The sequence below is a fragment of the Ceratotherium simum genome, chromosome X (assembly GCF_057802395.1).
Source record: "Ceratotherium simum simum isolate JZ-2026a chromosome X, ASM5780239v1, whole genome shotgun sequence".
Lineage (NCBI taxonomy): Eukaryota > Metazoa > Chordata > Mammalia > Perissodactyla > Rhinocerotidae > Ceratotherium > Ceratotherium simum.
In genome coordinates, this window is record NC_141940.1 from 91,153,295 (window position 1) to 91,167,992 (window position 14,698).

General features: G+C 43.0%; 2 protein-coding genes across 2 annotated transcripts in view; both read left to right on the forward strand.

Moving 5' to 3' along the window:
- The window catches only part of LOC101398697 (uncharacterized), a 727,039-nt gene that overhangs the window by 600,420 nt on the left and 111,921 nt on the right, over positions 1-14,698 (forward strand).
- Positions 1-14,698, forward strand: part of SLC9A7 (solute carrier family 9 member A7) — a 163,642-nt gene that overhangs the window by 131,329 nt on the left and 17,615 nt on the right. Inside the window, exon 15 of the mRNA XM_087427197.1 lies at positions 10,289-10,371. Within this exon, the coding sequence (XP_087283323.1) occupies positions 10,289-10,371 (83 nt within the window). The remainder of the gene's footprint in view (positions 1-10,288; positions 10,372-14,698) is intronic.

Here is a 14,698-nt window from a genome sequence, read left to right on the forward strand (position 1 = left end):
AATTGCGGCTCAACTTTTATTTGGTTATTGTTGATTGTCCCTCACTTGTAGAGTTGTCCCTCACTTGTAGAGTTGTCTCTCTCTATAATATTTGTTAACCGAAATGAACAGCTTTACAAGGCAAAAATGAAATTTTCATGAAAAAAGAGGCTTTATTAAAAAAAAAGATTTGCAAACTGGAGAAGTACACCCCAACCCCCAAGTTGATAGGTGACCCTCCCCTCCAGTCTTAGAGTGGCTGGTTTTTAAAGGCAAAAAATGCAGAGTTTGCAAGATTAAGGCTGAGTCCAGTTCTGATTGGTCGCCCCTTCCAGCTACAGTTTCTCTTGGGCCCGGGGGCTTTTTAAATGTCTTAACCGCAGGGAAAGGCTACTGTATTGTTCTCCGGCCATCTGGTGACAATCAAGGTTAAAATGTACTTTTTTTATTTCTGTCCATAGCCTGGCCTTGAGGTGGTCATGGTAACCGTTATGTCACTCTGGCCTTGTTCTTATCTCTTTCTTTATCATTTTCCCCCTCTTGATCATAGGTTTGCCAGGGCGACACCTTTGATGAATTCGGGGAGTATTCAGGTCCCTCAATACCAAAGTGCCCCTTCGACTGCTTGGGTTCTATCCAGTCCCACGTAGGAGGCCTCAGAGTATGGCATGGGCTGAACGTAGGTGGTGACCTGAGCCAGCATCGTGTGGGTTGCCAGAGGCAGGGTGGCATCTAGACACTGCTTGAAACAAGCAAAAATAAGTTTAAAGAGGAGCCAAATGCTGAGTCCTAGGATGATAATAATCATAACAAGGGCTGGCCTGGTGGCATAATGGTTAATGTCGCACGCCCCACTTTGGCAGCCCAGGGTTTGCAGGTTCGGATCCCAGGCGCAGATCTACACACCGCTTATAAATCTGTGCTGTGGCGGCATCCCACATACAAAATAGAGGAAGACTGGCACACATGTTAGCTCAGGGACAATCTTCCTCAAGCAAAAAGAGGAAGATTGGCAACAGATGTGAGAGTGAACCTATTCCCTCGGGAAGCCAACTGAAAAGATAGCCTAACATTTCCAGTCCGTTCCAGGGGTATGGTTGAGTTTTTTCCAGTATTTTAACGTTCCTTCTGAGTATTTATAGATCCTGGGTAACTTGGCCTGAGGCATTTACATCAAAGCAACAGTCTTCTCCTAACAGGGCACAAGTCCCACCTGCTTCAGCTGTGAGTATGTCAAGGGCTCTGTGGTTCTGAAGGACTGCCGCAGCTAGAGACTCTATCATTGCTTGTTGATGGGTTATAGCAGAGCTAGTGGCCTTCCAAGATTGCTGAACCAAAACAGAAATATTTCTTATTGATTTTTCCAATTCTAGGATGCCTGTGAACCAAAAGAGTCCCCTGTAGAGGGTGTGTCCTAGGCCGCTTCTATCTATGATAGGGTTTAGTTATGGGCAAGATTCCAAATTCAAGGTCTCTCTTTCTCCTCTTATGTTGCTATTTAGTTAGGACCATGGAGAGAAAAGATCCCAAATTAGGGATGCAGGCTGAAGGTCCAAGGGAGGTTAAGTTATATACTTTCAGGGAGCAGTGAGATGACGGTTCCCCCTCCATCTCTTTGGAAGAACTATGTAAATGTTAGTGCCACATAGAAAGAAATAACCTGATCCCCATAGAGATATGGCTGTGCTAGATCCTTGGGCCCAAACCTTTGTGTGGGTGGTATTAATTTGGACTGAAGCAGAAAGAATAGCAGGGTCCTAAGGTTGCCACGAGTCAATCATCCAGAAAGGTTTGTAGGTGGGCATATAGTCGTCAGCACAAAGGGGGTGGAAGTGACTCGTGTCATTCGGATTATGGGAGTGATTGAAAGAGCAGCGAGGATTTCTGTGTAGAAGGGTGAGAAGGTTTGGAGAATGTAACATGGTGGTGGAGTTAGTAAGGTTATAGGAGACTTGGGTTGAATTGACCATCAGCTGGGGGATTCCTGAGTGTTGGTCTATTCTCCAGCTTCTGTTGGTATTTGAGTCTGTAAAGGTTAATAGTTCAGGCATCCAGGTGCCAGAAGCATTCATTAATAAGTTTCCCCAAAGAAGGATAACAATTGAATCCAATTCAGTGACTTCACAGTTGGTCTGATTGTTTACAGGAATAAAGATATGTTCTGTGGCATTGTATTCAATGGTGTTATTACAAATCAAGGTATGGTTGAGAAAACCCGGGAGTAGCCCATAGCCATGTACATTGCGAAGGCATAATGAAGCCTTATAAGGTAAAGTATATACTTGGCCTAAAACCTCAGGATGGGAAGCAGCAGGGTCAGCCAGATTCCAATCAGCATATCCGTCTTCCATTCATGGCCTTGGTCCCTTACCACTGTCATGTGTGATCATATAAGCTACATAATCAAACCCAGTATATTTGCCAGAGGCCTTAAGCAAGGTGGAGAGTGACAGGGGTACTCCTATGAGGTCGAGGTCTTCTAGGGAATGATTTTGATGTATACAGATCCAGCAGGAGGAGAGATTAATCTTGAAAGCAATGTTCTGTATAGTAGGAAGGTAAGGATGGACGAAAGACAAGTGTGGTGGGGGAGGTATCGGGGTTAGAGAGGGAGTCAGAAGTTCAGAGCAAATGCAGGTGAAAAGGGTAATCAAGTATGCCACTTTTAAGGGAGGCCATCATTAAGGAATTCAAACCAAGGAAGACACCAAAGGTCCCAAACTACTAAAGATGGATCCTGCTGTAGCCTGTCTACAATATCAGGATTGTTTCTCAAGTAATCTTGAATGACTAAGAGCAAGAGTAAGGCAAATAGCATCATCAAGCCGACCTTGGAAAACAATGAGGAAGGGTAGTACCAGGAGGGCACAGTAAGATAAAAACAACAGCCAGAATGAAAAACAATGGGTAGAGCCGTATGAGCGGATTAAGCTGTTTTTCATATGGGGTCATGAGGATTGGAGGTTACAGGCCTGATCCAGAATGTTGGGTAAGCTGTCTCCTTTGGGTGTCGTCTGCTTCTGATCCAGTGGCAGGTCTGTGGCAGAGGTCTTGGCATGGGAGAGCCAGAGCCGGGTGTCAGATAAGGGGGTTGATTCCCACTGGAGTGGGGGTTCTGGCACCCTTTTTAAATGAGAAACATGGATCCATGAGTCAACACCTTCTAATCTGGCAGCACATGGATTAGTCAACAGTACCTGGTAGGGCTCCTTCCACCAGGGCTCTAATGAGTCCTTAAGCTGATCTCTTTTCCAGTAGATGGAGTCTCCTGGTTCAAGTGGGTTTTGTAGATCTTGATCTCCTGGGAGCTCACCATAAAAAGAATCTTTGACTAATTTACCTCTTTCAGTAATATTTTGTATTAGGTTCTTGCGGTAATGTAACATCTCCCCTTTCAGGAGGGAGGGTGAATACAGGCTCTCAATCAGTCTCATAGGTCCTCCCGTGATAATTTCAAAAGGGGACAAATGATATTTTCCTGTGGGAGTAATCTGAGGTTAAGAAGAACCAGAGGTAAGGCCCGAGGCCAAGAAAGATCAAAGGCGGTCATGAGTTTAGCCAGTTGGGCTTTGATAATGCCTTTGGTCCTTTCAACTCACTCAGAAGACCAGGGGTATAGGCACAATGGAAATGTTGGTAGATTGGCCAGATTTTACAAATTTCTTTAACAGTGAGTCCCATGAAGTGGGTTCCCCGATGGCTACGTAGTTCTTTGAGGAGTCCCCAACTGAGAATAATTTTTTCCAATAAAATTTTTGCTACTGCCTGTGCTGTTGCCTGGTGGCAGGGAAATGCCTCAGTCCAATGTTAGAACATACAAACTATATTTGAACACCATAGAAGGGGGAGTTAGATGAAGTCCAGTTGCCAGATTTCAAAAGGGCCTTGAGGTAAGGGAAACCGGCCTGCTGCTGTGTACAGGGATTTTCCTGGATTATACTGGGGATGTACAGTGTACTTCTGATATATCTTATGGTCTATCATAGGGGAAGTTTTCCTAAAATAATATCTGGCCCAAGAGACCATTTTACCGGTATTCCAATGTGTTAGATTGTGCACATAGTCCAGTAGTGGTCTCTGCATGCTTTCCAGGAGGAATGGTTTAGAATTAGGGCCCAGCAAAATAGATTTATCCCTGGGGTCCATCTGGCAGCCTTGCCTGATTCATTTCCCTCTTTCTTTAGATGACATGGCCTGTTGTGCTTCACGTAAAGTGTCCAAAGAAGTAAGTTTTCCTTTTTCTGTTAGGTGAGTGCAAAGAACTAGGGAAGACTTGTAAGGATGCCGTCAGTTCAGCTGCCATGTCAGCAAGGTAATTGCCTTTGCCTTCTAAGGTAGAAGTGGCTTTGTGGGTGGGGGTTTTAACGATCGCTAAAGCCTTAGGCAAGAGGATAGTCAATAAGGTCAAGAACATATTGCTTGTTTTTGGTGGGTTGGCCAGAAGAGGTTAGGAAACCTCGTAGTTTTCAAAGCATACCCAAGTCATGGGCTACCCCAAAGGCATACCTCCTATCTGTATATACAGTTAGGGTTTTACCAGAGGCCAGAATGCAATCCCGAGTGAGAGCATGCAGTTCTGCCTGTTGAGCTGAGTGGACCTAGGGTGATGGTCCAGACTGGATAGTTTCCTCCAGGGAGACTATAGATAGCGTAGCCTCCATGGAGTGTCCCATCTGGTCCTCAGAGGTAAGAGCCGTCCATGAACCGGATGTAGTCAGGGTTTTTGAGAGGGGTCTCCTGTAAGTCCGGTCAGGGGGTTAGGAGTAAGTCAGTAACAGCAATGCAGTCATGGTCTTCTGTTCCCTCTCTGGGAGGGGCATAAGAGTGGCCAGATTCAGAGGGCCACGTGGAGTTACCGAAATGTGAGGGGAAGAAAGGAACTGCAGTTCAAAGGTGGCCAGCTGGCTAGCCGAGAGTTGTTGGGTGCGATGAGAATCCAGAAGTGTTTTGACCGCATGTGGGACGAAGACAGTTAAGGAGGAGTCAAGAAACATTTTTTCAGTTGCAGAGATAAGGGCTGAAAAGGCAACTAGTGCTCGAAGACAGGGTGGTAGACGTCTTGCAACTGAGTCAAGCTGAGAACTGTGATAACTGACAGATCGTTTCTGTCCTCCATGTTGTTAGACTAGAACCCCCAAGGCGTTTCCTTGTGTCTCATGGACAAAAAAGAAAAAGGGAAGATGATAATTGGGATGACCAACAGTTGGAGGTGAGATCAACTCTTGTTTGAGACTGTCAAAGGCGTGTTGTGCCTCTGGGGTCCAAGGCAAAGGTTCAGGAGTTTCCTTTGTTAAGACTGAATAAAGGAGTTGAGTGATGAATGAGAAATTACAGATTGAAGTCCGGCAATAGCTTATTAGACCCAAGAAGCTGCATAGCTGGCATTTGGTGGTGGGGACAGGAAAATGAGATATCCCTTGGATACGAGCTGGGTCTATCTGAAGTCTATCTGGGGTTAGTTTGTGCCCCAAGAATTTGATTGTGGGGGAACAAAGTTGTAGCTTGTCTTTGGAGACTTTATGTCCCTTTTCTGCCAGCTGATGTAAGAGGTATAGGGTGTCAGAAACTGAAGAACACTGAGAGTTAGAGCAAAGTAAAAGATCATCTATGTATTGAAGGATACTAGAGCTTCCAGGGAAGATAGGAGATTGGAGATCCAAATGTAAGACCTGGGAAAAGTAAGGGGGGCTCTCTCTATACCCCTGAGGAAAGACCGTCCAGGTATACTGGCGATTGTCCGGGGTAAAGGCAAACAGATGTTGGCTTTCTTTAGCTACTGGAATGCTGAAAAATGCTCTGCAGAGATCAATAGCGTAAAAGAACAGGGTAGTGGAGGAAATACGAGAGAGCAAGGTATGGGGATCAGGGACTACTGGATGTTGTAGTATTACAATTTTGTTAATAGCACATAGGTCTTGAATGAAATGCCATCGTCTACCATTTGGTTTTTTAACAGGTAAGATTGGTGTATTATAGGGACTAGTGGGTACAGTGAGCCCTCTTTCTGTAAAATCCTGAACAGTAGGCCTAATTTCTCGGATGGCAGTGGGACTTCAAGGGTATCGCTTCATGTTTGGGAGAGGCTTGGAGGGATCTAGGTTTATGGTTATAGGAGCAGCAGAGATTATACGGCCTACATCAGTGGAAGAGGGAGCCCAAAGTTGACTGGGAAGGCTGAACAGGTCAATGAGACTATTTGTAGAAGGTGCAGTTGGGGAACAAATAGGGATGAGCCACGAGGACATAGAAGGTTCATCTGAGAGCGGGGAGGATGGGACGTCCAAGAGTAGTTCCCCTTTACGGTTAAAAGAGATATGGGCTTGGGGCCGGCCCCGTGGCATAGCGGTTAGGTGTGCGCGCTCCGCTGCTGGCAGCCTGGGTTCGGATCCTGAGCGCGCACGGACACACCGCTTGTCAGGCCATGCTGTGGCGGCGTCCCATATAAAGTGGAGGATGATGGGCATGGATGTTAGCCCAGGGCCAGTCTTCCTCAGCAAAAAGAGGATTGGCATGGATATTAGCTCAGGGCTGATCTTTCTCACAAATTAAAAATAAAAAGAGAGAGAGAGATGGGCTTGAGTGGCCTGAAGGAAGTCACGCCCTAGGAGATGAGCTGGGGAAGAAGGGACTAACCAGAAAGAGTGGCGCCCTGGAAACAGAGGAGTTGAGACATAGGCACTGTGAACACCTGATTTGATACCCCGCCCGTATTAAATGTCTATGTACTCCAGGGAACGGGCCTAGAAAACTGGTTGGGGTTGAGGACAGAGTAAGTGGCTCCACTGGCAATTAGAGCCATCAAAGGCTGTCCTTCTGTAGTAAAATTGATTTCACCAGATTGATTTCCTGTCAGGAGGGGATAGACCCCTTGTTGTTCCCCAGAGCAGCCCTATTCTAGAATGGAGACAATGGGTCTTTTGGGTGGGTGGCCTTTGGGACTGTGGATTATTTTTTTTTCTTTTTTCTTTTTTTTTTATTGATGTTTTAATAGTTTATAACATTGTGAAATTTTGGGTTGTACATTTTTGTTTGTCCATCACCATATATATGTCTCCCTTCACCCCTTGTGCCCACCTCCTACCCCCATTGCCCCTGGAAACCACAATACAGTTTTCTCTGTTCATGTGTTGGTTTATACTCCACATATGAATGAGATCATGGACTGTGGATTATTTTGAAGCCATTTTTTGTATTCAAAAATCCTTTTTGAAGTATTCTGGCTTCTTACAAAAGTAACAAGTCTTATCTGAAGGGGGCCTGGAGGGCTGGTTCGGCTGAGAAGATTACAAGGCCATCAATTTGGCTGTTTTTTCCTGGCATGCCGCAGAGCCTGGTGGCTTGATTTTCTTTGTCTTTCTCTAAAGTTTTGGCTAGACACTTTGCCGTGGCTGCCAGGGTCTGGAGCCTGATTGGAGCTCCTGCCCAATCAGGGTCGTGCTGTTTGACTAGGATTGAAACTGGATTGGCTAGTCCATCCAGAAACATAGAATTAAATAATTTACTAGTTTCTGCAGGCAATTTTTGTAGTCTTGAATTCTGAGAGAAAATTTTCTGAAAGCAGTCATAAAATTCAAGGACTGATTCATCCTTTTTCTGTGTGCATCTTTGAATTGCCTTCCAATTTATTCAAGGGGGCCACATTAGAGGTATGTTTTTTATTAAATTGGCGGCAATTTTATTTGCTGTTTAAAAAGCCTCGTTGTAAGGGAGCCCAAGGTCGTGTAGAGGATCCTCCCGTCTAGCCTTCATTATCCATTGTTGGGCCTGAATGGGTCCTACCAGCATGTGGATTGATTGGGAAAGGTCTGGGAGTCTGGGGTTGTAAGCACTGTCAGAGTAAGGTGCCTCTGAAATTCTTGGGAATTCTCCTTAGGGTTTGGGAAATCCTTAACTAAACTCAAAAGTTCCGTTTTAGACCAGGGAGTAAAGGTTATAACCCGGTTTTCAGGAGCCAGTCCGTGAACTTCTACTCTTAAGGGAGCTATCAGAGAAAGGGATGCGGAAAGTGTGAAAGGTTTAGTCGGGGAGAACAGTGCCAGAATTTCGGGGCAGGGAAGTTCTGACAGGGTAGTGGGGGGTGTGAGGGGAGGTGGCGGTGAGAGAAGAGGTAAGAGAGAAGAGGTGGGGGGAGGAGAAGAAACACGGGAGGGTTTTTAGATTTCTTTGATTCTGTCCAGTCGTCACTGGAGTTTGAAGCTTCTAATAGATTAAGTCTTTCTTCTACTTTAGAATGCTTCTCTTTTAGGGAAGCAATAACAAATTCGTTTCCCCTTTTGGAAGCTTCTAGGTATCAATTTAAAAAGGCTTCCCATTGTTTTTGAGAGGTGTGACATACTCTTTTTTCCAATTGAGTGCACCAATAAACCAGTTTGGAAGTATCAAAGGAGCCCCATTGTGGCCAATGTAATCTTAGATCATCTCTAGTGATTTGGACCCAGGTAATAAGGAACTTGCAAGTATTTGGTCCATAATTTTTATACATAAAAGCCGCAGGGGTTGTGGCGGGCAGCTGGCCATTTGCCGCTTCCTTAGAAGAGTCTTTAGAATAAAAGGCACCCATCTTGAATGGAGAAACCTCCCTGGTATTGGAGAAACCTCCCTGTATGGACAAACTTCCGTGTAATGGAGAAACTTCCCTGTAAATCAGCTGCAGCTGAACCTTATGAGGGATTCCCCACCTGAGACATTGAGGGAGTCTCCTCCTTAGAAACTGAGGGAATCCCCTCCTTAAAGAGCCTCTAGAGGTCTACCAAAGCGTGGCAGGGCGAGGATGCGAGAGGGCCTTACCTCGATCGTCCTCCTGAGGCCGTTGGAGATGCGGAGAAGCAGCCAAGGGGCTCTGGGTTGTGCCAGCATGCAGTGTCCATTTGTCCCCCAGGAGATGAGGTGGCCGCTTCATATTCCATCCTCATCGCCAGAAATGTTAACCTAAGTGAACAGCTTTTTGAGGCAAAAATGAAATTTTAAGGAAAAAAGAGGCTTTATTAAAAAAGTTTGCAGGGGCCGGCCTGGTGGTGCAAGCGGTTAAGTGCATTGCGCTCTGCTGCGACGGCGCGGGGGTCACCGGTTGGGATCCCAGGCGTGCACCAACGCACTGCTTGGCAAGCCATGCTGTGCCGGCGTCCCATATAAAGTGAAGGAAGTTGGGCACGGATGTTAGCCCAGGGCCAGTCTTCCTCAGCAAAAAGAGGAGGATTGGCAGATGTTAGCACGGGGCTGATCTCCTCACAAAAAGAAGAAAAAAAAGGTTTGCAAACTGGGGAAGTACACTCCAACCTGCAAGTTGATAGGTAACCCCCCACACTGGTCTTGGGGTGGCTGATTTTTAAAGGCAAAAGGTGCAGAGTTTGCGGGCCCGGGGCTTTCTAAATGTCCTAACTGCACGGAAAGGCTACTGCATTGTTCTCCGGCCATCTGTTGACAATCAAGGTTAAAATGTATTTTTTTATTTCTGTCCAGAGCCTGGCCTTGAGGTGGTCATGGTAACCGTCATGTCAATTCTGGCCTCATTCTTATCTCTTTCTTTATCGCATTCAAGAGGATGATGATAAAAATGGCTGTGCTTCACATGCAGTCTGTGCACTTTTTAATGTGAATTGTGCTTATAATACTTGCACAGAACAGATTTCCTAAACCTCAAATGAACATTTGTTTGCAAGTTATTTTGGAACTTAAATGATGGGGCTGTTTGAGTTGGAAAGGCATGAGAGGAGCAGTGAAAGAACTTACTACTCGAGGGTAGGTAAAATAACAGAAATGCTAGTTCTGGCTTCGTTTCCCCTGCCCACTGCCCCCTCCTTCCTAAAGCTGGTAAGACAACAAGTTACTGCGCCGCCTGGAACACAATGCGGGTGCCTGGGTAAGGACCACCAAGAGCCGTTGGCTGGTTTGTCAGGAAACTCAACCAAGTGTGATTTCCCTAGGCCAGCTTTGGGGGGCCTGGAAAGTTGGTTTTATAGAAACTTTCTTTAATATTCTCTATAAATCAATTTTGGCCTGTTCAGATCTAGACTCCTTTAGAGTAATTAATCTGCTGAAAGGCACTTTGAGGAAATAAGAATGCCAAAGGAAATTTTGTACTGTATTGAGTTGATCTACCCATAGACATAATCAAGCCTAAACTCTGAGGATTGATTTGTCTGCCTTTTGGATTTCTTTTAAAATATTACCTCCCAATATATCTTTGAAACTAGCAATACAGGATGTTTGAGTTCAAAATTTCTAAAAGTTATGGTTAAAAAAGAAGTTTTCCCCCCTTATTTCAATCCCTTTTCTGCAACTAAGTATCTGTCTTCTTGTTTGTTCCTAGGATGGTCCAGATTCTGCCAGAGGAAACCGGACAAAGCAGGAGAGTGCATGGCTATTCAGGCTGTGGTACAGCTTTGACCACAAGTATCCTTTTAAAATGGCTTCCCTGTGTTCGTGAAACATGGTTGATGATGTTGAGTTGTCAGTGAAGGACTTATGATGAGTAAGGAAAAATGTGTGCTTGCTACGGGTGTAGTCAGTCCTCTCTTAGGACACATGCAATGATCATTCACCCACAGGTAGTCCTGGTGAGCATCTCTCTGGCCAAGACGAGTGCTTGCACATCATTAGGGTAGCCAGCCCACAGCCTGGTAAACTCATGTGGCTCTTCAGAGCTTTGTGTCCAAGGGAAATATGCCTATGTAGGTGAATTAGTCAAAATGACACATGAACCATGCTGTGCTCAGGAAGGAAAGTGGAACTTGGGCAGTTAATCCATGTGGAGAAGATAATTCATATCAGCTTAACCAAGTCTAATGAAGTCTGATCCAGGCCTTAACTGGGCCACGTGCAGGGCAGACTCTGTTCCAGTACATTCACTTGGTCCCAGGTGAAAATTAAAAACCAAAAAGTTAAACTTTCATGGTTTCTTAAGTTGACATAGTGATCAAATGGGCAGGTAGCTTATATATGGTCTTTGGAGACTTTGAAAATGTTTTTAAAATTTTCTATTGAAGCATAAGATACGTGTACACAAATCATAAGTGCTCAGTGAATTATTGCAAAATAAATACATTCATTTAACACCAAACAGTTCAAAAAACACAAAATTACCAGTTCTCCTCATGCCATAACCCAATCACTCCCCAAATGTAACCATTCTCCTGACTTCTAGCAACATTTAATAGTATTACCTGTTGTTGAACTTTGTATAAATGGGATTATAGTGTCTGGTTTATCTGGCTTGACATCATTCCTGTGATTCATCCATATTGTCGCATGTAGCTCTAGTTCATCAGTTTTCCTTGCTGTATAGTATTTCATTGTATGGATATACCATAATTTATTTATCATTCTATTGTTGATGAACATGTAGATTGTTTCTAATTTAGAGCTGCTATGAAAAATACTGCTATGAACATTCTTATACATGTCTTTTGATGCACGTTTACATACATTTTTGTTGGGAATATATCCGAGTGAAATTGCTGGGTCATAGGACATGCATAGGTTCAACTTGAGAGATAGTGCCAAACAGCTTTACAAAATGGTGATACCACTTTACACACTCATCTCTAGTGTATGATAGTTCCAGTTGCTCCACATCCTCACTGACTGTTGGTGTTGTCAGTCTTGTTAATTTTAGCAATTTTAGTGGGTTTGTAGCGATATTTCATTGTGGTTTTAATTTGAATTTTTCTGATGACTAGTAAGATTGAGCACTTTTCCATATATTTACTGGCCATTTGGTATATTCCTTTATGATGCACCTGTTCGAGTCTCTTGCCCATTTTTATATTGGGTTGTCTGCCTTTTATTACCATTTTGTGAGAGTTCCTTTATGTATTCTGGGTATGAATCTTTTGCTAATTATATGTGATAAAAATGTCTTCTCAACTTTTGACGTGCCTTTTCACTTTTTAAATAGAATCTTTTGTTGATCAAAAGGTCTTAATCCAATATATTGATCTTTTCTGTTATGGTTATTATTTTTTGTGTCCTGTTTTAGAAATCTTGATCTACCCCAAATCATGAAGCCAATTTCCTATGTTATCTTCTAGAAGCTTTATTGTTTATCTTCTGTGCATCTGTTTTTTTTCCCTGAGTGACAGACATGGGCAATGAAAAGTAAAGAGATAATTTGAGATACTCTAGGTGAGGTTATCCTCCGTCAGAGATGATTTAACTTACATCTGGTCAATGGTTAGGCTAGGGGCATTAGCAGTTCCAGCTCACTTTAATGCAATCAAGAATAAAGGTGATTTGAAGCTGGGCTTCAGTTCCTGTGAGGGTTAGTCTGTTTTCTATTTTCCCTTTTCTCTAGAGTTCCAACCTAGAGCCTAGGGGGTTTATATAGTCTTCCTTGGAAGGCCCTCGACTCCAGTTTTTGTCTGATTCACTCTATCTTTGTAAGTCTGCTCGTCGCTCTGCTCAGCTTCTCAGACGCCTTTAGGGGAAATGTGGTTCACCAAGTACCGGACTCACCTCTTGGGTTTCCTCCTCCAGATTCTGGCCCTCTTCACTGCCATGGTAGCTTTCTGATGCCATTAAGCAGAAGATTTTGTTGTGTTTTATCTTGTTTTATTTTGCCCACTTTTTCTAATTGTTCTCAGTGGAAAGGGTAGTTCAAATTACCTTGTTTGCTATTAACTGAAATAGAACCCCCAGGGATTTTTTTTAAGCCATAAGAGCTTGGTCTGCATTGTAATTCAGAGTGCGTGTTACTCACTGGGCTTGGAAAGGATGCAGATGAAATTGGAGAGAATTCACAGGAGAGTGACAAAATGCTAAAGCGATAAGAAATTGATTCTTATCAGCATTCAGTACTCCACTTTCAACAATGGATATTGTTCATCCAAACAGAAAATCAATAAGGCAACGTTGGAGTTGACCTACATTTTAGACCAAATGAACCTAACAGACATGTACAGAACATTCCATCCAACAGCAGCAGAATACACATTCTTCTCAAGTGTACATGGAACATTCTCCATGATAGATCATATGTTAGGTCACAAAACAAGTCTTAGCAAATTTAAGAAGATTGAAATCATATCAAGTATATATTCCAACCACAGTGGTATGAAACTGGAAATCAGTAATAGGAGGAAAACACAAATATGTGGACCTTAAACAACACACTCCTGAACAACCAGTAGGTCAATGAAGAAATCAGAAGAGAAATCAAAAAATGTCTTGAGACAAATGAAAATGGAAACACAACATAACAAAACTTATGAGATGTAGCAAAAGCACTTCTAAGAGGGAAGTTTATAGTGATAAATGCCTACATTAAGAAAAATGAAAGATCTCAAATACACAACCTAACTTTACACCTCAAGGAACTAGAAAAAGAAGAAAAAACTAAGCCCAAAGTTAGCAGAATGAAAGAAATAACAAAGGTCAGAGGAGAAATAAATAAAATAGAGACTAGAAAAACAACAGAAAAGACCAATGAAACTAAGAGTTGGTGTTTTGAAAAGATAAACAAAATTGACAAACATTTAGTTAGACTAAGAAAAAAGAGAAAAGACTCAAATAAAATCAGAAATGAAAGAGGAGGCATTACAACTGATACTACAGAAATACAAGGGGTCATAAGAGACTGCTATGAACAATTATACGAGGGCCGGCCCCGTGGCTTAGCGGTTAAGTGCGCACGCTCCGCCGCTGGCGGCCCGGGTTTGGATCCTGGGTGCGCACCGACGCACTGCTTCTCCAGCCATGCTGAGGCCGCGTCCCACATACAGCAACTAGAAGGATGTGCAGCTATGACATACAACTATCTACTGGAGCTTTGGGGGAAAAATAAATAAATAAAATTATAAAAAAAAAACAATTGTATGCCAAAAATTGGATAACCTAGAAGAAATGGATAAATTTATAGAAACATGCAGCTTACCAAGAGTGAGTCATGAAGACATAGAAAATCTGAACAGACCAATAACGAATAAGGAGATTGAATCAATAATCAAAAACTTCCCAACAAAGAAAAGCCCAGGACCAGATGGCTTCACTGGTGAATTCTACTAAACATTTAAAGAAGAATTAATACTCCTCAAACTCTTCCCAAAAATTGAAGAGGAGGGAACATTCCCAAGCTAATTTTACAAGGCCAGCATTGCTCTGATATCAAAGCCCGACAAGGACACTACAAGAAAAGAAAATTACAGGCCAGTATCCCTGATGAATATAGCTGTCAAAATCCTCAACAAAATACTAACAAACTGAATTCAAGAGCACATTATAGGAATCATACACCATTATCACGTGGGATTTATCCCTGGGATGCAAGGATGTTCCAACATAAGCAAATCGGTAAATGTGATACACCACATTAACAAAATGAAAAATAAAAATCATGTGATTATTTCAATAGATGCAGAAAAAGCATTTGACAAAATCCAACATCCTTTCATGATAAAAACTCTCAACAAATTACATATAGATGGAATGTCCTTCAACATAGTAAAAGCCATATATGACAGGCCCACAGCCAGCATCATAGTCAGTGCTGAAAAGCTGAAAGCTTTTCCTCTGAGATATGGAAAAAGGCAAGGATGCCCACTCTCTCCGCTTCTATTGAACACAGTACTGGAAGTCCTAGCCAGAGCAGTTAAGCAAGAAAAAGGAATATAAGACATCCAAATCAGAAAGGAAAAAGTTAAAATTGTCTCTGCAGATGACATGATCTTACATATAGCAAAGCTTAAAGACTCCACCAAAAATTTGTTTAATAAATGAATCAGTA